The sequence below is a fragment of the Sabethes cyaneus genome, chromosome 1 (genome assembly GCF_943734655.1).
Source record: "Sabethes cyaneus chromosome 1, idSabCyanKW18_F2, whole genome shotgun sequence".
In the NCBI taxonomy this organism is placed as follows: domain Eukaryota; kingdom Metazoa; phylum Arthropoda; class Insecta; order Diptera; family Culicidae; genus Sabethes; species Sabethes cyaneus.
The window spans coordinates 156,978,481-157,001,092 of record NC_071353.1 but is presented as its reverse complement, the minus strand read 5'-3'; the positions used below and the strand labels follow the sequence as shown (position 1 = coordinate 157,001,092).

The following is a 22,612-nucleotide window of genomic DNA, read 5'->3' as shown; positions in this document are numbered from 1 at the left end:
TGGGTGACTACTTTGACAGCTCCCCTGCGGCACGCCAGAGATGTTGCAAAATGAGTAGGAATACTTGGGTCAACACTGAGCATACGGTGTGTTACATACGAATGTAATCACTTGCACAACGGTACTCCGACTTTCTCAAGTGCCAAGGCTTGACCAAGAAGGATACCGAGATCAACCCGCGCAAACGCAGATTCTAGGTTCGTGTAATGTACAGCGAATCAACGATATTCGCAGAGACAGACACAGAATTTATCGATTATACGAAAAACGTTGAAGTTGTTTGTCGAACGCCTAAAGACGATTAAAGGCCTGCATGCAGGGGGTTCCGTAGTCGCAGGGTTACCGAGTCTGCTTCGACTCGCTTGTCAGCATAGGGCGTAGGTTCAAATCTTAGTAGAATAAGGCCATCCGATGTCAAGTAACTTCGGGTTTATTCTCAGGCCCCTCATTACCCTTCCTTCGGGTGTTCTATATTACCCCTATGAGTCCTCGCCAGGAACAGTTATAATATGGGAAGTACTTGCTGACAGTAAGGAACGAGTGGTTAAAGTAGAGCAAGCTTTATAGGAAGGGTAAACCCAATACACATAAGTATGCATGAAATTTAATACCCAATATCATTCACTCACTAACGATTAGAACAAAAAATCTGGAGTGCAGGTTATACAGCAAACACCCGGACCATATCACAATAGATCAACTATACTGGTCGCAGTGATAAGTCCATGAATCCTGATTCAAAATGGCGTCTGATGGTTTGCAAATTTGCCAAAATGCTCCACAGGCCAAGTACTTCATTCCATTAGTTCCTTTGATTTGTGCAACTCGGTCGTCAGATATTGGCGCGCCCATCTCGTTAGGTAAGAAAATTAATGATACGTGGTATCAACGGTTAGGTTACAAAAGGTGGTGCAATTATGTCAAGATTGCCGAAAACTAGATCTTAGAGCCGCCAATTCGTTTTGACAAATGGTGATACGACGTTGACATCATTACACGTACCTTTGAGAGGATGGCGGAAACGTACATCGGACTGAAATCTGAAACCAAACGGATTGGACTTGTCATTAATGTATCGAAGACAAAATACATGAAAGGAAGAGGTTCTAGAGAAGTGAATGCTGACCTTCCTCCCACTGGTTACCGCAGACGACACCAGCAGAGAAATACAAAGACGCATTATGGCAGGAAATCGTGCCTACTTTGGTCTCCGTAGGACGCTGCGATCGAACAAAATTGGCGGCCGCACGAAGTTAACAATCGCTGACGATGATCGCTGATTAGACCGGTTGTTCTTTACGGTGTTTTCGAACGGAAGGTATTGCGCACCATCTACGGCAGAGTGCAGATGGAAAACGGAACGTGGAGGAGGCGAACGAACCTTGAATTGCATCAGCTGCTTAGGGAACCACGCATTGCTCACACCGCAAAAATCGGTCGCCTGCGATGGGCTGGGCACGTCGTGAGGATATCGGACGACAGCCCGGTTAAAAAAGTTCTCAATAACGATCCGACTGGAACGAGACGGCGGGTCGCGAGGCGAGCAAGATGGATCGATCAAGTGGAAGGCGACCTGCGGACCCTACGCAGACTATGTGGCTGGCGAATTGCGGCCATGGTCCGAGTGGAATGGAGACGACTTCTTCGTACAGCCGAGGAACTCTGAGGGGGAGCTGATTAAGTAAGTAAAGTACATGGTGATATAGGTATGTCTCAAGCCGCTGGCAAACATGGGTAAAATGAAGCTCAATTTCAACTGAGACATTCAAATGGATATATCCGTTATTATCCTATCGTTGATATGCCGTTACTTGAGACCCTCAAGTCAGGTAAATTAAAGTTACAAATTGATCACTTTATAAAAAAAGCAATCTGCAACAAATTGCACTGCTCTTCCGTGAGCCCCACTTCTTACTTACAAAGCTGATGGTATCGAAACACCGCTCACGTTCTGATAGTACACCGGAGGGAGGCGATGGAATACATGCACTGCTTGCTGGTGTATCCCCGCTGAAAGATGATCCACTGTTCGTGTTGCTCGTTACCATGCCAAAGCACCGAAGTGCTAAGAGCTGTGACATGAAGTAACATCAGATATTGAAAATTGGGAACAATTTGCCTGAACCCGTGGAATTTTTGAAAATCGGGTGCGAACGACTGTACTGTGAATCTATCAGGTTAAGGTTTAGACTGAAGCGAAACTACCAGGCCATTACTGTCCCCAACTCTGCATACGAAATTTTCTTCCACATTCTGTTTCATAGTGTATGAAGACTTCACCTATTGGCAAATTCCTCCACAACGGACCAAATATTCACCTTGCGTTAGAGCCTCGATAAATTTCGAGAATTCAACCTGCAGACACACTATTTTTTTATAGGAGGCGTAGGGTTTAGTTAAACGAAATATGCAGTGATTGGGGCGAACCAACCAACGGTTGAAAGCCCCATCAAATAGTAAATAAATAAATATGCTGTGGTGCAATATGCTAAAAAAATTGAAATATCCATCAAAAACAACAGCAACTAAAAGCTAGTGAAATTTTGTTGACTGAAATGTCAATGTTGACTGAAAATGTTAAACCAATCTACATCTCGGATATTCGGTTTATTATTAACATATTCAGAGGAGTAAGCATAATTAAAGAAAAATACCTGAGTTTGTATCCACAATCGGCAACGTTCACGCTCGTTCCACATCTCCACAACTCATCAGTGGTGAGTAAATTTGCACAATTGGCTTGTTTATTTCACGCATACCTATACGGCATTCATATTCAACCTCACTATTGTTTCTAATATTACTCTGCCAACAAAACGCACTACACATTTCATCAACACCCCATTTTGTACAGCCGACACCGTGTGTGTTTATTTGCTTCGTTTGCTTCGCTCGCTGGTTTCATTCCTTTGTTTTCACGAGAATTGCCATCGTTTTGCGCATCCTTTCCCCAACACATTAAAAACTCACCTCACCTTACACGTTCCCTCTTTTTTTCTCTTTCGCTCGCTATCGCTCTCTCATTTACTTCGACACGCTTGTTTGTTTCTTGTTTTTCAATCTGTTTTACTTCTTTTTATTTTTGTTAGAGGTTCGATTTTACCATGTTTGGCTAATGAATGATACCTTATCTCTTACGAAAACAAAAAGAAAACAGCTCAACTCTTAAATGTCTTGGACACTTTACACATTTAAGAGTCATTCTAGTTCTTACGTTAGCACGACTACGTAATTGAAGTTAAAACAGCTCAACTAAAAAGTTAAAAACAAAATGCAAATTCGATTTCGTGTTTTTTTTATTTCATTTATCTCTCTTACACCACCACAACCACCACTCTTCGCGAACACCCGCTTTGCCTCTCTCTTCCTTTGCGTTGGGCACGCGCGCGGCTTCGGTTGTGTATATTTGTTGTACGTATACGAATCAACGCCCTGCTCCTCCTCCTCTGCATATAGGCAGCACCCGTTGGAACCGATCCGGCTGCGGTGGCAGCAGCCGCCGGCCAATCACCGGCATTCCAGTTCGGCGCCGGCTCGGCCACCATGACCACCCAACACCACCACCAACAGAATCCATTTGCGTAAGTATCTCAAAATCAGTTCAGTTTTTGTTTGTCCTGTGTTGTGTCAAAAATTTTGGTCCATCCAAGTAGGCTGCAAGATGATGATGATTTCCCATCCCACACCCTTGTTTGTATAGAGTTTTTTTTTCTCTAACCATGTTTTTCATACTGGATGTGATTGTGTTTTCATGTTGTAAGAATATAAACAATTATGACATTTATATCAAGCACTTGTTACTTGTTAACCAACCAAATAATCGTATTTAGACAGATCAGTTTTCGAAGCATATATTCATTCATAAATTGTTTTGGTTTGTGTTTAACCATCTTGTGTTTCTTTTCTTGTGCACAACATTTTGGCGAGTTGTACAGATACCATTACGTACGAAAATATTTAACTATTTTTTAATTTGACGAAAGATTCCGATAGTCTAGTCCTTGCGGGAAAAGAGTAACTAACTTTGAATCTACCGAAAAATAGGGCCACCAGCATACCGGGTCAAGCCACAGCGCAACAGCAGCAGCGCAGAAAACTTCGCGCCACCAGACGTGTGACGCCCCGGTAGGAGCACGAAGCCGTCAATCAGCAGCAGCATACAAGCGCATCAGTTTATCTCCCGTTGGGGCAGCTTCCGGCGCTGCTACTCGTACAAAGTACACCAATCTAGTGTGGACAAAGGACGGTCAACAGAAGAACAACAGCCATCACCCGACCATGACGACGACGACAACGATGACGACACAACAACAGCAACACACCAAAATCGGACCTGCGGCCGACAGTTCACCACAGTTCGACAAGTCTCGATTCCGTTATGTTTCGCCGGATCTGAAGCGCAAAGCTGCCGCCGCCGCATCCGCCGATGGCGGTCAACAACCTCAATACCATCCTTTTCATTCTCATTATCAACAAGAGCAAAACCGGAACAACGGAAACTGATGGCAGGAAGCGAGGACGGACGGACGGACGGAAGGTAAGAGAGTAGTAGTAACACCCACAACACCCCCGGGGCAAGATGGCCTATACACTGCGCGGTGTGTTATTTTTTTGTACAGTACATAAATCAAAGAAGAAGGAATGTCGTCGTTTTTTCTCGTCATAGAAGCAAATTAAATTATTTTGTAAGCACCAGAGTTCAGAGCAAGAAGTGGCACCAGTGGCACACCCGTGCGGGTGTATTCGTCATTCCCCGAAAGGGGAAAAGTAAATACAACTTAACTTTAGGCTAACGCAAAGAGAAAAAAAAACAACAACAGAGAGAAAGTCAGCAGCATAAAGTCTGCGACAAAAAGCAGATAGATTGATGGTAGGAAAATGATAAAAAAACAACCTAAACAAAGGAGATGAATGTCCAGATTCGTCACTTATCATTGATTGAATAATCATTCATGTTTCAGGATTCAGGAAACAATGAAAATAAGAAAACCGCAACCGGTTCTCTCACTGTAATTATCCAGAAAACAAACAAAAAAAAACACTTATTTAAGATTACAAAACCGTACGTTTGTAGGATGCTTTAATAATTGAGTTGATGATGATGATAAGACACACACACACACTGAAGAAAAATAAGAATAAGAGACAAAATGCGTGTGACACACGTGTGAGACTACGAAGCGAATGTGCACATAAATTGGAATGTTTGAATTGAACATGAACATTTTTCCGCCTCACCGATTGTTGTGGGGACGGGAGGGGTGGCGGGCGGGGGGATGAGCGTCCCACTTGCCAGCCAACAGAAAGAAGCGCCAAAGGAAGAAGAACGCGGGGGCACATACATTGTTATAGAAACGGGGGGAGGAGTTAACCACTCACCCCCGTGCATTACTACCATTACATTGAGAAAGTATGATTAGTAGCTTGTTTAACAGATTTTTTTTGGGTATTGTAATCTGGGCGAAAAGTATGACGATAGACGAATAAAAACCATTTTTTTTGTTATTCACTTTTCTGTAATTTATTATCGAACGCGAAAGTGTTTGGATTGAGAGAGTATGCACGATGATGGGGAGAGGACGAGCGAAGGGCTTTAAATCCTTGTAAAACTTGTAAGACACTCACAAATATTCACATACACACACACACACACGAACACGTAAACCTACGCAGAGAACGATACTGAACGATGTACTTTTTTATATTTTTGTTTACTAATACTAGAACGTACGAGAAACTTGTGAAACTACTGACAAACACGTTATTGCAGAAGAAGCAGAGAGGAAGAACGAAGAAAAAGAAAATTTGTTACGCTGAGATATTGTTCAGGCATCCTTCAATGTATAGATTCTATCAGATTATAGGGCGCCTCCCACAAAAGGAAAAGGATGGAACCGGAGAACCGGCGCACGAACGAAATTAGGTGAAGTTCTAAAATAAATTGAAAAAACAATTGTGAAAAGCAAGGGAAGTTTCTCCCAACTTGACTGACGAAGTGAAGCGCGTGTAGTCCTTTTTTAAAATCAATGAATGAATGAACCATCTCCGACGTTTCCGGTCCTTTTCCTTGGGTGGCCGTTCTCTTTAGGGAAGTTAACTATTAAGATAAGTCACTACTCTTCAAATGCGGTAGTAAGTAAAAAAACATAATCGGGTCGGGCACCGGGGATCAAACAAAAAAGGAGAATTGACACCAGTCCAGTGAAGATTGAATCGTCGTTTCCAGCCTGGTAGCTGGTAGAGACCCCCGCCCCCGTGGGCTTCCCCCCCGAGCTTAACTGAACTAGAATTAAAACTCAACATTTCAAACAAGATAGAGAACTTTAACATTACACACACACACATACTCAAAAATTCGCTGACTCCAACCTCACCGGTGGGAGTCGGACTCGAAGTGAAAGCATCTGGAGGGAAGACCTTTAGGAGCGATGGAGGGGGGGCCACTTAGCCATAATGAAGGAAACAACTGTGTATAAAGTTCTAGAACTAGTTTATTTAGAAATACAATCCGCCAAAAGAGGAAGAAGAAGTGCAAGTCAATTCTCCTTTTTTTTTGTCCCGGAGTGCTGGTGCGAAATGCATGCAACAAGCAAACATCAATCGTCGGTTCACAGTGTCTACCAAGCGGGGGGGCAGAGGAGGACACTGTTCGTAGAAAGACACCTCAAAACATACACTCACACACACAGTCGCAAAACTTATATCAGTAAAAAAGAACAGTCAAGAAGGTGATAAGTAAAGAAATAACCAAATTTTCTCGCTTCAAAACCAAAATAGTACGAAATCATAGCGTAAAATTTGATTGGCCTGATCCAAACCACCCAAACAAAAAAAAAACCCTACACACAAGCGCAGACATAAGCCGGATGATGATGGTACAGCCGCTGATTGCCGCCTGCCGCCCGAAGATTGCATTTCACATTCGTTTTACTGATTAACCTTCTTCATCTCACTACCTACTTCATTAATTTAACCTAATAAAAATCTCCCATTTTTTTCTGGAATATAATTCTCTACTAAATTGTTAAACAATTTAGAAAAAAAGTACGGTTTTTATTTATAAAACAAAAACCAGGCAGGAGGCAAAAAACGTACCTTTGAAACCAACAAACTAACGAACAAAAGAAAAAAACCCTGCAATAGCAAAACAAACACAACAACAGCGACTAACCAACCCGTGATGACGAATGATGGATGATGATGACGATGATGATGATACATAATTCGGAAAGTAAAATAATGTTTAATTGTTATTTTAATGACCTTATAATTACAGATTAAGTAAAAACAATTAAGAAAAATAAAAACAAAACAAAAAAGCAGAAAAACAGCAACAAAAAAAAAATAAACGCAGTGACAGTGCAGTGCAGTGCAGAGTACCGTACAGGCAGGAGAAATTGTGAACACAGAACAGAGGGGCAGATTTTGTTTAGTAAAAATAAAATGATTGACAAAAAAAAGAATAATAATAAAAAAAGAATACAACGCAACACGGTGTCCGGTTTTTCCATTGGATAGGAAAGCAAAGAGTGAACTCACCTCTGGATGGTTGGCGTTCTGAGACACGAAGTCGTTGACGAAAAATGTTTGAATTTGGGACCTCTTGGTTGATTCGTTGGTTGGTTGAGTAATCTGCCCAACATTTCCCGGGTGGAAATAAGAACAAGTAAGAACCAGCAACAAATCAAGTGATGGATTAACTTGCTCATTGTTAAATATCGTCCTAGCAGGTATGGTATTCTGCACAATTTCTATGCCGTTTTCGAATGGAAGTTGGCTGGACACGTCATAAGAATGCCGGATGACAGCAGCATGAAAATGGCTCTCGAAAGCTCCAGCGGGAAGCCGATCCGCCTAGACTTGCCAGACTGGTAGACTGGTAGACCTAGCTGGGTGGAGGTGTAAAGTAAGGTAAGTACAAGTAGTACCTATAGCGTCCCCATTGAAACCAAAATAATCAGTAGAAGCGACATGATAGCTCCTTTGTCCCATCAAATTGCGACGTAGTCTTCGTACAAAAAAAAGCAAATATTTTAAATTAGTTTTTCAAAAGGACTCAAGTAACATTGAGAGACTCGCTTTGGTATCCCTCTCTTCCGATTATTACGGTGACACAAATGTATTTCAAAGAAAATTTTCTTATCACTTAGCAAACAAGAGTAAACGATTCTTGTTAAAGTGCATTGTTTTCGGACAAATAGCAAGTCAACAATTTTATGTCCCTGCGATAATACTGAACCTGGTGGAGGCTTTTCAACTAATCAGTAAACGATCAGCGGTCACGTTTAATTCTGAATGTGGGCATATATTAGAATACTTCAGTGAATTCAAATGGAATTCGGGGTGAAAGTCACCCAATATTATTGTGGCGTTGTTCAGGAAGTACCTTTATTTTTAATAAGAGTAGGGCCAGTACGGGGATTATTGATGATGCAAAAATTCATGTTACTTTTAATCCCATATTTTACATAATCCATTCTAATGATGTGCTCATTTAGATCAGGTAACATTTCTGCTAATGATGATCGAAGTGTTTAGAAAGTATAAAGTCATCTCGATAAGCAAGGAAATTCAGGTAAAGCTAACAGGGAAAGGGTGTGAAGATGCAAAGTGAACCGCTGAAAAAAGGTAGGAGCAAAATATCCAAAATTTTTGTAAATTTTATAAATTCAGAAAGGAGAGAAAAATTTTTCGACGTCTTAACGTTGACATATATATATGGATGTAGGGTGCGGGGACAGGGTGCTTGATAGCGGTGGGGTTTCGTAACGGATTTCCTTTATAGATACTGCGCACTAGTTGTTTAGTCTCGGGGCTTGATAGGCAAGGCGGGTGCGACTCTATAGTTTAAAGCTTGTGTCTACTACCGCAAACGCTCACGTCTTGCTGCGCTTGATTTACTTAGTGGACCCCTCTTGGGACTGTGTACAAATACCAACGCGATGGAAAATGAAATTTGTTCTATGGTCGAGCCCTGATAAGTTGATAACTACTGATGGTCCGAGATATATCTTCCTACTGATTCATTTGTGGTTGTTTGTGTTGGAAAGTTGATGGCGGGTGCGAGTTTGAGGACAACCGGTGTCAGACGGGGCTGGCGACATCTCCACTTGTTCACTACACTACATTTTACAATTTAAGTAGTACAAAATGTCCAGGGCAAAGCACAAACTCTATCTATCTATCATTTTTCCTCTCATTATAATCATTTTTAAAATATGACATCCCGTTCTTTGACAGAGAGCTCTCAGAGTCAGTTGGTGGAGTCCGCACAGAGCCGCAACGCCTCCGCCTGCAGACATAGGCGTGTCGCCTATGCTTGGGGCTCTCCTTGTGCTTTAGTGGGCGATATTTCTTCACTGATGCTCTAATGATGACAATTCGAAAGGCCTCGGGATAGAGTTTTATATCTATTAAGCGACCAGCTGGAGAACACGAAAAAAAGAACAAAAAAATCAAAAAAATTCTGTCTCCTTCAATCCGCAGAGTCTGGAGGACTAGAAAATAAAGTCGGTTCTCGTAAGAGTTCTTCTTTTCGTAGACTGAATGATTCCAATGCATTCGTAACTACTGGAATCATGAACCAGAAAATTCATCAAAAGTCGAAGTCAGAGTCAGAGTCGAAACGTTGCAGCCAGCATTCTACAACCGTCGCATGTAGGGAAAGGAATTTTTCGGATTTCCATGCTTCAATTTTGTATGTGTTAAATCATCCTAACTTGCCAAACGTTCCTTTTCTAATCTCCAAATTTACCCAACTTGGGGTTTCTACAATGACATCTTTCACCGAACCTAGCATTGCAGAAATTGCTCGCCACCGTGCGTTTATACTATCAAAACGTACGAGGTTTATGAACTAGGGTTAAGCAGATTCGTTTTTTTCTAGATACGATCGCAGGCAAATACGGCAAGGGCCTGATCGTTTCATAAGGTGTAACCATAAATCTTTGTGCAAAAAAGATAGACATTTTTTGACAGTTTTAAATTTTCCGCGTGTTGCCAACAGGCGACATGATGTGACGTGCTAAATGGACGTCACGTAAATTTTGACTAGAATCAACTCCCCTTCCACCTTTGTCACATTTTGTCATATCTTCATAACCCCCTTTAAAAAGTACGTCACGTCTCGTCAACTCCTCCCCCCTTCACAACAAAAAAGTTAAATATACATTTTAACCTTTTTATTTCAAGTCCACAATTCAAACAACACAGCAGTTAACATTTTCTACGAAGCGGCGGTTAGAATTGTTAGCAGGCACACGCCTTTTCGCAGGACCTGCAGTCAACGCTCGCACAATCATCCGTGGTGGAACGCCGCACTTCGAAACCGTCGTAATGTCCACGCCGCACGCCACTGTTTTCTATACGTACTCGCACCGTGGAAAATATGACTACTCTTTGAAGGCTCGAGGCAGATTACGTATTCTTTCCGTGAGTATATCTTTCGTATTGAAGGGTTGTCTGGCAAAAATGCTCGAACTTCTAATCCACAAGAAATTGTATTCTGCTGCTAAACCCGTAATAAGTAAATACCAACACGGCTTTATGAAAAATCGCTCTACCACCACAAATCTTATGGCATATACCAGCACTCTCAACTCTAGCTTAGAGAAGCGCTGTCAAGTGGACAGCATTTACGCGGATTTTGCTAAAGCATTCGAATTAACACTGAAAAAGTTGGAAAAGCTTGGATTTCCTCACTGGCTCATCTCATGGCTGCAATCATACCTATCAGACAGATCTGCTATCGTGAAACTAGGATCGGTCGAGTCAGGCAGTTTTTCAACTCCATCTGGTGTGCCGCAAGGTAGTCATCTTGGCCCCTTAATTTTCATTTTATTCGTACCGACTCAACTCTCACCATCTCATGTACGCTGACGAGTTGAAAATATACCGGACCATCAGCTCGCTGATCGACTGCGCTGCTTTGCAACAAGATTGTGATAATGTAGCCAGTTGGTGTGTCTTAAATGGCATGAAAATGAACGAGACAAAGTGCAAAATAAGAAGTTTTAAGAAAGCGCGAACGCATCTGAACTATGACTACGAAGTGAACGGTCACTTCGACAACCTCCAAAGCATTCGCCCGGGTTTATCCGTCGTAATGCCCGTGAATTCCACGACGTGTACGCCCTGAAGACACTGTACTGCTCACTTGTGAGGAGCATTCTTGAATACGCTGTACAAGTCTGGACACCTTATCATGCAAGTCAGATCGCTCGCATCGAAAGGGTTTAACGCTGTTTCGTTCGTTTTGCGCTTCGACGACTGCTCTGGAATGAACCACAGAGATTGCCGCCTTACGAACAGCGATGCCTACTGATAAGGCTGGAGCCTTTGCACCAGCGACGCATATACCTGCAAAAAATGTTTGTCTTTGATATATCGACCAGCCGGATTGACTGCCCAGACCTTCTACGACTGGCAAACTTTTTCGTTCCAGCGCGTCGCTCTCGCCAACGTTTGTTATTCCTAACTGTTAGACATAGAACAGTGTTTGGTCTAAACCATCCGCTGGAGAAGTGGAGAAGTCTGCTGAATAATTTAGATGTGTTTTCAGTAGTTCAGTTTTCAGTTGTTAGTACAGTCAGTCCACAATCATGGGTTACTCACAATTATGGGTCACTTTAGCTTTTTCTGCTGTCTAAAATCTATACCTATAAAGAAGGATTTCTGTCTGTCTGTCTGTCTGTCCGTATGTTCCTTATAGAATCGAAAACTACTGAACCAATCGACATGAAAATATGCATGTAGAGGTTTTTTGGGGCCAGGAAAGGTTTTAGTGATGGTTAGAAACCCCTCCCCCCACTAAGAGGGGGGGGGGCTCCCACACAAATGAAACAGAAATTTCTGCATAACTCGACAACTAATCAAGCAAATAGAACAAAATTTGGCATGTGGGTGTTTTCGGTGACAGGAATTTATTCTATGGTAAATTGAGACCCCTCCCCTCTTTATAAGGGGAATTATAACTCCTCTCCTCTTTAAAAGGGGGGGCTTCCATACAAATGTCCTCATAACTCGAGAACTAATCAAGCAAATGGAACCAAATTTGGCATATGAAGGTTTTCGAGGGCAAGAATATTTTCTATAGTAAATTAGGACTCCTCCCCACTTTAAGAGGGGGGGCTCCTGTACCAAAGAAACACAATTTTCCTCATAACTCGAGAAGTAATTAAGCAAATGGAACAAAACTTGGCACGTGGGTGTTTTTGGAGACAAAATTTTTTTCTATGATGAATTGGGACCCCTCCCCACTTTAGGAAGGGGGGCTCCTATACAAATGAAATGCAAATTTCCTCATAACTCGAGAACTAATCAAGCAAATGGAACCAAATTTGGCACGTGGGTGTTTTTGGAGACAAAAATTTTTTCTATGATGAATTGGGACCCCTACCCACTTTAGGAAGGGGGGCTCCTATACAAATGAAATTCAAATTTCCTCATAACTCGAGAACTAATCAAGCAAATGGAACCATATTTGGCATGTGGGTGCTTTGGAGGCAACCATTTTTTCTATGATGAATTAGAACACCTTACCTTTTTAAGAGGGGGGGCTCTCATACAAACGAAATACAAATTTCCTCATAACTCTAGAACTAATCAAGCAAATGGAACCAAATTTATCATTTGGGTGTTTTTGTAGACAAGAATATTTTCTATGGATTTCCCCACTTTAAGAGGGGGGGGGGCTCCTATACAAATGAAAAACAAATTTCCTCATAACTCGAGAACTAATCAAGCAAATGGAACCAAATTTGACATGTAAGTGGTTTTGGACGCCAGATTTTTTTCTATGGTGAATTGAGACCCCTCTCTTCTTTAGAAAGCGAGTTATGGCCCATCTCCCCTTTAAGAGGGTGGGCTTCCATACAAATGAAATGCAAATTTCCTCTTATCTCGAGAACTAATCAATCAAATGGAACCAAATTTGGCATGTGGGAGTTTTAGATGGCAGAAATTTTTTCTATGGTGAATTACGACCCCTTCCCCTTTTAAGAGGGGAGCTCCCATACAAATGAAATTCAAATTTCCTTATAACTTGAGAACTAATCAAGCAAATGGAACCAAATTTGGCATGTGGGAGATTTTGGAGTCTTGAATGTATTTTACGATAGTTAGAGACCTCTCACCCCTGTGGTAGGGGGATATGGACTCTCATACAAATAAAACAGAATTTTTTGCGAAACTCAAAAACTAATCGAACTCGAGAAATTCGAGACTCTTCCATAAAACATTAGTCAATACAAGACCACAAAAACTATCTATAGTAACACTAGATCATTCAGGACGAGACGGTCGCGAGTGTTGCCGGTGACCCGCCGTCCACTGGGGGGCTTGCAAAACTCGAGATTGTGACAAAGATCATCCGAGATTCATGATTATGTACAACACAGGTTAATTTGTGGCAATACGAAGTTTGTCGGGTCAGCTAGTTTATATATAAAAGTGAGCGTGAGTATGTTTGTTTGTATGTTCCACCATAACTCCAGAACGCCTTGACCGATATTCACCAAATTTGGCACACATGTTCCTTGGTATAAGATAATCAGCACTGGGGGGTTGACAAAAGAGGGGGGGGTCATAACAGGGGGGGAGCCCTTAGCTCCGAAACGGCTTGACCGTTCTTCATCAAACTTGGCACACATGTTCCTTGACATAAGAGAATCAGCACTGAAGGAGTTGACAACAGGGGGACCGAAATGTTTAGACGGTTCTCCCATAAGGACAGGACAAAAGGAGGAGCTGATGACCGGAGGTTGCTGAGAGAAGGGGGGAGTAACGCCCATATGGCTGTAACAATTTACCCGTACAATAGAAAAAATCAGAATACGAAACACTAAACTGTAATGCTCGCAGCTGTAGATTCGTCCAGTGTAATTATGCATCGAATCAAAGTGACCTGTATAAAAAGTGTTCGATCATTAGTGCTAATTGTTGTTGGCCGGCTCTGTTTGAGTCACAGGGGTAATCATTCAAATAGCGTGGAGTTCTTCTGAGAACACCATGTTTTTCCCATGGTAAACTGTATGTGGCCTGCTCCAGATCCAGAGTGGGCTCAGTCAATAATTTGTGCATACTTGCTCCTGGTGGTGACACTAAAAACATTGTTTACAAACAAGTTTTATCTTGAAGTGAGATGAAAGGAATGACCGGTTTGTTGTATCCATGGAAGAACCACTGTTGCACCTTCTACTTTTTTTAATAGGATAGCATGTAACACTAAACTAATAAATAAATAAAAAGCTGTGTTTAGAAAAGTACAATAACAAAACTATTCATTTCCTATGGGTGGGGTGGCCTTTGTTAAAAGCGGATAGTGCAAATAGGAAAAATGGCTTTGTTTTTCTTTATAGGGTTTTCTAGGGAATTCCGTAAAGAAAACAGATGTGCAGGTGGTCGGATAGACAAGAGGGGGAGCTGACAAATGGGGAGGAACGTCCGAAAGCGTTGTATTTTTGCATTATAAGCATTTCGGTTACAATAACCGATGTACAAGTGGCGGTGAGACAAACGCTCCCCGAGTAAGATCGGGCACTCAGCTAGTGCGTGAATACTGAATACTGAATACTATAGGAAGTGATGGATAAAATTGTTACTCATAAGTAGCACTAATAATTTGATCAATCATTAGGTGATATTTAAACGCTAATCAGCAACTAGAGCTAAAATGACCCACAATTGTGTGTGACCCATGATTGTGGACTGACTGTAGATACCGTTTTAAAAGTAGTGTAAGACAGTTAATTTAGATATTCACTACAGTATTCACTGAAGACGCAGTAAATAAATAAATCAATAAATTCACTTCAATCAATTCATCAAATAACAAAAATTAACTTCAACAAATAAAAAAGGGAAATTTTGGAGCTTATACGTCATCGATCCCCGGATTTTGAAGATGATCTCCGAATTGCTACGATCGGATACGCTTCAGTAGTCGCTGGATGTGTCGTCGATTAATGTTTCGCGCATATCCACGTCATTTTCAACCGTCCACTCAACTCAAAGTCGTCTGATTCGCACAGACAAACAAGACAAATCACTTATGGTTGTTTTGTAAGAACCATAAGTGATGAGTCTTGTTTGTCCGTGTTAAGTTGTTCTTACGTTAAGCAAAAATGTCAATTTATAAGTCGTCTGATTCGGTTGGAAGAATTAGGACTTTCTGCTACCGTCTTACAGCAACATGGCTTGGAACAGCATATAGGTTATACGGAAGAACCTTAAAACCAGCCATGGAATTTCAATATGAGCTTATGTTCATCGATTGAGTTCAGCACAAATATGGAGGGAAAACATTACCCTTTTCACTTTCTACAGTATAGTGGAGAGTAATGGAGAGTTCATACTAGCAGAATAAATGAGTCCTGTTCACACATATATGTTGAAAATAAAAAGTTGTCATTCAATAAATTAAAATTTTTGTGTTAAAATGCATCAGCACGTTAATTTCATAGAAGCCTTCAATATTTCAATAGTTTGCTACTTGTTGTTGTTATTAGTCAGTAGTTTATTAGGATTTTTTAAACGCAAGGCGAGTTGTCTACTTGATCTAGAGATACTTATCTCTAGGTTTGAAAACTAAGCCTTTTTCTAGGAGGGTTGGCCCTCCTCCATTTCATTTAGCTAAAACTTGGTTAACCCTACCTCAAAATGTCCTCAAAGTGTAATTTTGAAGCCAGAATTTGTGAAGGAAATTTTATCGATTTTGACTACTTGGTACCAACTATTGAAATATTATTCGTTGTGACAAGATCGTACTTTTGGATTAAGCGTTGAGAATTGTACTGCATTTACAGGGTGATTTCTAGCCTGATTAGACGGGTTAAAATTTAATGTCGCGCACATCAGCAGTGACTGATCACCAATTGGCAGGAAACGGTAAACGAGCTGGCAGTGATCCGCGTTATTACCTTTACGGTAATTTCTGCCTGCTGGGCGTGTTAATAAAATTTGCTAAATGTGTGACCTTCCCTTCTCCATAATAAACCTGTAGAAAAAACATTTCCGTAAATGTAGCAAACACGTGGCTTAAATGCGAATAAGGTTTTTATCTTATTTCACCCTATTGCAGTTTGTTTTGACAAAAAATCCCAAAATGCCTCAGCAAAACACTTTGTATGATACTCTTCTTCAACCTACATGTGGTGTCTTCACTTTGGTCAGTCACCAATTCGCATGTATGCTGCTAATTGAATTAGAAATGTGTGACATAAACGATTCCCAGCCAGCCAGCAAATCAATAATGACACACATAACGTAATGTCTTAGAAAGAATCGACGTAACCGATCACCACTAACGGGCATGAATGACGTCATTAATTCAGCTCACCGATGGGCTTAACGTTTCGTGACCTGACCTTGAGACAGCAGCGGCTGCTGCTGCTGCGGTACGGTAATACAGTTATAGGGTCGGCTTACCGAATAGACAGGTGCTTACCGCGGGCGGGCGCGATGTCACGACCCATTAATCCACGACGCCGCTACCGGCTGCCGCAACCGCGTCTTAATCGGCGGCGGAAGCAAAGTAATACGTACATCAGCTGTCAATCTGTTTCAGTTTCGCTCTGGAGTTTTCCGGCATTAAAACCACGCGCGCCCATCGGCGCAAATGGAATCGTTTCGTCAGCTATGATGGTTCGATGCTGTGCGTACATAACTCTGCAGGCGCCGCACTGGTCCTGTGATGCAACGAACTAATACGAATTTAAGGTTTCTCCTTGGGAGTATTATTTTGAAAATGCTAAAGAGAACTACAAACATAAAACCACATTTGGAAAATAAACATAAAACTCTCAACTTGACTTTTACTGTCCGAATGGCTAGCACACGTGGCTCAGTTGATAGTTGACACCGATACGGAGGTATTCGTATTTTCTCCATCGTAAAAATGGAGTAATACATCATCTTCAGTTAGTTTTGCACTCTAAGAGTTTGAGGGTAATATAATTTCAACAGCTCATGTGCATTAACAGCAAGCAAGCAGTCCCTTGGTCGATGTGAGCAGGATGCTGGAGTTTATGATTTTTATGGTGCAGAATCACGTCATCGAAGTGGTATGTGCGTTTTCTTCTAATCAAACTATCGTAAAGTTCCAATCAATAGACGATAGCACCTTTTTTCCCCCGATCGAGTAGACGAAATGATGAATGTCTATTGTAATAACCCTTTTATGATAGTGCGCGCTCTAGTTTGTCGAACAGAAGAAGCCTTTTCTTTTTTCTAGTTTTATTGGTGCACAAATAAAAATGAGATCATTTATCTCTAGCGGATTGACCGTTTGCAACGTTTTTTTGTGCAGCACAAAACCAGTTATAATAAGAATATGAGTTTTGCAGTACAAAACGCTGGCGTTCAACTGTAAAAAAAAGAGATGAATTAGGGGTTTTAAAATAACTTCAATCCAACTCAAATCTCTTCAAGAGTGGTCTGGTCTCCCAAGGGACTCATTTAAGACCTCTTTTGTTCCTTCTATGCACTTCTCAAAATCCATAATCGCTTTGCTTTTGCCGACAACACGGAGCTCTTCTGTTGGAAAATAGAAAATTGGTGATTCTAATTTTCGCAGTTTCCGTTGTCACAAAAATGGGTCCTGGGATATTCGTTGAGTGTCGCGCCACATGTCAGTCGGCTTCAACCTGGTCTAGCCATCTAGCACGTTGGGCCCCTCTAGTCCTGGTGCCTGGGGTTCTTGAAGAGAACAGATCTCACCGCACACTGGTTCGGCATCCTTACAACGTGGCCAGCCCATCGTAGTCTCCCAATTTATGCCAAATGTACGATGCGAATCTCTCCAAGTAATGCCTGCAGCTCATGGTTCATACGTCTCCGCTTTCCATTTGTACTTCGCCAAAAAAGGTCCGCAACACCTTTCGATCCAATATGGCAAGTGCACCTGGATTTCAGGGCAGCATACGATACAGTCGAGTGCGAACAGTTATGGTAAATAATGCACCAGAACGGTTATATTTTGTTTTCAACGCATTGATTTGTAGCCCAACTCTTCCAGCCTCCGGTTTATAGTTTGACGTAGATTGCCTCCGCCGTCCCAGGGCTTCTAGTAATGATGTCGAAGTCGTCTGCGAACGCTAGGAGTTAGCTTTTTTGCCTTCAATAGCGATGTTAAAACACATACAGAACAGTCAATATCCTTGCCGCAATCCTCTGCGATATTCGAAAAGATTCGAGAGTAGAGGTAGTATCAACCGCGTCAGATTGTCCGAAAACCCATTTTCGTGCTGTTCGCACTTGACTGTATCGTGTGCTGCCCTGAAATCCACAAAAATGTGATGCGTTGGCACGTTGTACTCAAGGTTGTACTCCCGATATGTCTGGAGGATTTGTTCGAGATTGAATATTTAATGCGTAGTAGCACGGGCCCCCATTAAGCCCTCCTGATACTGCCCAACGAAATCTCTTGCTGTTGGGGATGGACGACGTAACAAAATCTGGAAGAGCATTCTTTCTGGCGTTCTTCTCAAGCAAGGATATCAAATTGGTCTGAGCCTAATGGTAGTGTTAAGTAACGGGAAACTAGCAGTCATTAACTTTTCGTCGGAGAGCCCAATTTCGGAAGCAGTTTTTGGGTCCAAAAGCGGGATTCTGTTCATGAAAATGTAAATACTGCATTCTTCTTGCCAATCTGAACACAGCGAATATATTTTCATGGACAGATTTTTTGTTTCAAACAAAAAAACTGCTTGTGGAATTGGCAGAATCGATGACGACTAATTTCACCTTAAGTAATCTTGTAGGGATAAAAAGACTTTGTCACCTTTTCTGGGTTACTTCCCAAGCAAAGACATCAAATTGGTATAAGTTTAGGTCTTCGTAAAGAATCTTCGACTTGTTGGGACGGGGAGATTCTGTCTCTTTTGAAAAAAAAACTTTGAACCAATCGCGAAGCGAGGATTTCCAGTTGGACAATTTTTCAATAGTTTGCACTTAAAAATCAATAGCGTTCTTTATTTGGTTTGGTGCAAAAATATAAAAAATCGATTTGGAAATCGCTAAGATATTTACGTTTAAAACCAGACCACTTTTCGAGATAGATTTATTGGAATGACCCCCCATACCAGCTATCTTCCTGAAAAACGCAGCCTAAGTCAAAAAATTGACAGTGTTATCAGTTGATTTGCAGCAATTATGACGTTGACCGTCAAGCAACTACGCTCGATGCTTTATTCATACTCTCAGCTCCACCACGGAGCAAAATTGGACATCGTGAGGCACTTCGTATCCGCGAACTTAGCCGATAGAGTAAGGAGAGGTAAAAGTGCGATGAGGGTAAAAGTGCGATTCAATGATTTATCAGTGCGGATTCCGAGTAAATTACCTACTTTGGCATGGATGGGTGAGTACTTTGATAGCTTAAATCTATCGTAAACATTTGTTCTTTACGAAGCATAGTTGCTAAGTAAATGTTATTTTAGAACGGTTTTGATGTAAGATTTCGTTATACGGCAAATACGATATCAACAGGAGGATATTACTTGTTGACAAATTGTAGCAGCGTTTTACATCACTCAGATATCTCTCTTGATATTACGGTGAGAAGATTTTACAAAATATATTTCGCTTTTCCGTAATTTTATCAAACCCCGTCAAACGCCTAGCGGGGCAAAAGTTCGATTTACTGACGGGGTAAACGTGCGATCCATGGATCGAGAATCTAACTCGGGACGACGACACGAATCTGTTAGATTCTATCGACTCTTTGTTTCATTACTATCTTCTACCGTTCCCTCCGTAAATTGTAAAATCAACCCCCATAAAAGCTTAATTATATACAGTTTTAGGTATTATGTTACAGATACTAGAAATGAAAGATCTGCCGAAAACTGTGTGCTCTAGAGATGCTGGCCGAAGGAAAACAGTGTCTATACGCTGGTGAAACAAAAAATAACGTTTGGTAAAGTTCCGATCTGGTGGAGGTTGCAGTACGCCAGTGGAAAATAGGGAAGGGAAATACCAAAACACATCGCAGATTGAAGATATTATGGTTTTGTTACCTACTGCTGTGCTAATTTCATGGAATTAAACTTTGCACTTTTGCCCCGCGGTATTCGCACTTTTGCCTCGCTAGTGGGGTAAAAGTGCGAATCGGTACTTGATCAGAAGAAAGAAGGATGATTACATTGAGTTACTGCATCACTATAAAATATCTTTTGTTGTTGTCCTTCATAATATCTCACGAAAATTGATGACAACTTCAAACATCGCACTTATGCCCTACTCTATGTACAACATCTCTTGTGGTGAAAGCAACGGGATGGCAAGGTTGTCATCTCCCATATATCCCTTATACTCCCATATACTGGCACCCGAAAAATAACCTGCTCACCCTAAAGCTATGCTAATTCGGGTAACAAAACTTGATGTGGGCTGTACCAAATGATGGCAGTTTGAGATTATTTCAGAAGTTTAATGCAATTTGTTCAATATTTTTACGGGTTTGTAATATATTTTTCATCATGTGGTATTTTATAGGTTTGAAATGGGTAAGGCAAACGAGAAAACGACCAACATAGCTTTTGCCAGCCCAAGCTCCTACCTAGCGCCTCCACGTGGCCATACCCGATAATACTCGATTGAGTAGCTAAGCTAGGAGGTGCGATGCCGCGTGGTTCCCAGATGCAGACGGCTAAGCCACACGGTCTAGGTAGCAGGTACGTATAATAAGTTATTTTAATTATTTGTTTCGTTTTAGCTCATCAAGCACCTCCTATTATACAATTAAGACTCTAACCATAACAACCTTAAATAATGCACATGGATATCGCAAGGAAAAATTAAATTAATTATTGGATATTAGAATAATGGAAACTGACGCAATTATTTTTCATTCGAAGGATTGATGGTGAGATAGTTCTATTTTTCCCATGGGAGCATACATTTAATTTTATTTTTAATATTTTATTCATATCGTATATTACTGGGTACAAGAACACCTACGAAGATTGCGTGAGTTTTTGCGCATCCTCTTAAAGTAGGTGGTCAACTAACGTACCCATTTCTACAATCGTAAGGACATGGCCAGGTGTATGGTGTACTTACGAGTACATCATATCAGCCACCCATGATGTGTACGGTTGTCTATGCTATGCTATGCTATTTTTCATCACATGGTATTTTATGTAGAATGAATGAGAATGCGACCTCAGTTTATGCAGTTTTAGTGAAAGCGCAATGAGAATAGATGGTCGCTACAACCTATCAGTCAGCTCTATCAGTCGAACTTTAACCGTTATGGCGAAAACAGTGAAGCTACTCCGTTCAGAAGTGTGCGCGTTCAAAGAACCGTGCCTCGCCGCGTCTAAAACGGACATCGTACGGCACTTTGTGGACGCCGGATAAGCCCTTTCCGGCATCTACAACACCTTGACACTATTGGACAACAATCAGAGCATCGAAAGAAAGCCCGGACGGCCGACGACCCTGAGCGACAAGAAGCTCTCTAAAGGATGCTGAAGAGGAAGGCGGTGGGGAAAGTGGCTACATCACTGCGTGCGCTTGGTCGGGAGGTCGGTGCAACCGGTCAAACAGTGAAAAAGTACTTGGTGAATATGGACATACATATCAGGAAGCGACATGTCCCGTCCACTGGTCTCGGAGCTGCAGGCAATGACGCAGCGGCAGCGGTTCAATAAGATGGTCACGAGACGAGACGAGACCTATCTTACCCTGGATGGCACCGACTGGCAGGGCACTTCGTATTTTATTTCCCCCCCGAAGTAAGTGAGCTCCGAGGTGAAGTTCATTTCACACACCAAGTTCCTCAAGAAGCCCAAGTAACAATTTGGATTTTGTTACACTCTTATGATGGCATTTAAGACCAAAATTAGTCTTGAAGACCACCATAAGAGTACAATAAAACTCACTTTGTTGCTTGGGAGGTGCTGCTGTGGCGAGAAGGGGATGTCAAAGCCGCTCTTCTTTCGCTCCGGACAGGACGTGAACGGGGAATTTTATAGTACGAAGTGCCTGCCGGAAGTTGCATCGTTCATCTAGAAATACCATAAGGGCGAAGACGTGGTGTTCTGGCCGGATATGGCGTCGGCCTACTAGTCAAAGCGATCGTTGGAGGATATCCCAAGTCGGCGAACTCGCCCACCGTCCCCCATATGCGTCCCATCAAGAATTTCTGGACAAACCTGAAGCATAAGATCTACTTTAACAATTTTGTCGCGAAAACTGAGGTATTGATAAATAAAACGAAGAAAGAACTCAAAAACGTGCCTACGCGCATGGTTTCGTCCGCCATGGCGAATCTTGCAGAAATGTCGGGAGTACAACATCTTTATTGATTTCAAAGCAGCATATGATACAGTCGATCGAGACAAGCTATGGCAGATAATGCATGAACACGGTTTTCCGGACGAACTGACGCGACTGATCAGAGCTACATTGGATCGAGTCATGTGTTTCGTGCGCATCTCTGGGACACTCTCGAATCTCTTCGAGACGCGGCGAGCGTTGAGACAAGGTGACGGTTTATCCTGCATGCTGTTCAACATCGCTCTTGAGGGGGTGATCCGACGAGCGGGCATTGAAACGAGAGGCACGATTTTTACCAAGGGTAGCCAACTTCTAGGCTTTGCAGATGACT

General features: G+C 41.8%; 1 protein-coding gene across 2 annotated transcripts in view; it reads left to right on the top strand.

Annotated features, from left to right (window-relative positions):
- The window catches only part of LOC128739689 (nuclear pore complex protein Nup153), a 35,880-nt gene extending 28,334 nt beyond the window's left edge, over positions 1 to 7,546 (top strand). Inside the window, exons 8-9 of one of the 2 annotated variants that reach the window (XM_053835196.1) lie at positions 3,457 to 3,581; positions 4,045 to 4,221. In XM_053835196.1, the coding sequence (XP_053691171.1) occupies positions 3,457 to 3,581; positions 4,045 to 4,129 (210 nt within the window). In that variant the 3' untranslated portion in view covers positions 4,130 to 4,221. Of the gene's footprint in view, positions 1 to 3,456; positions 3,582 to 4,044 lie in introns of both variants that reach the window. The other variant, XM_053835189.1, reaches the window with a different exon arrangement.
- Positions 7,547 to 22,612: the final 15,066 nt, after the last annotated feature.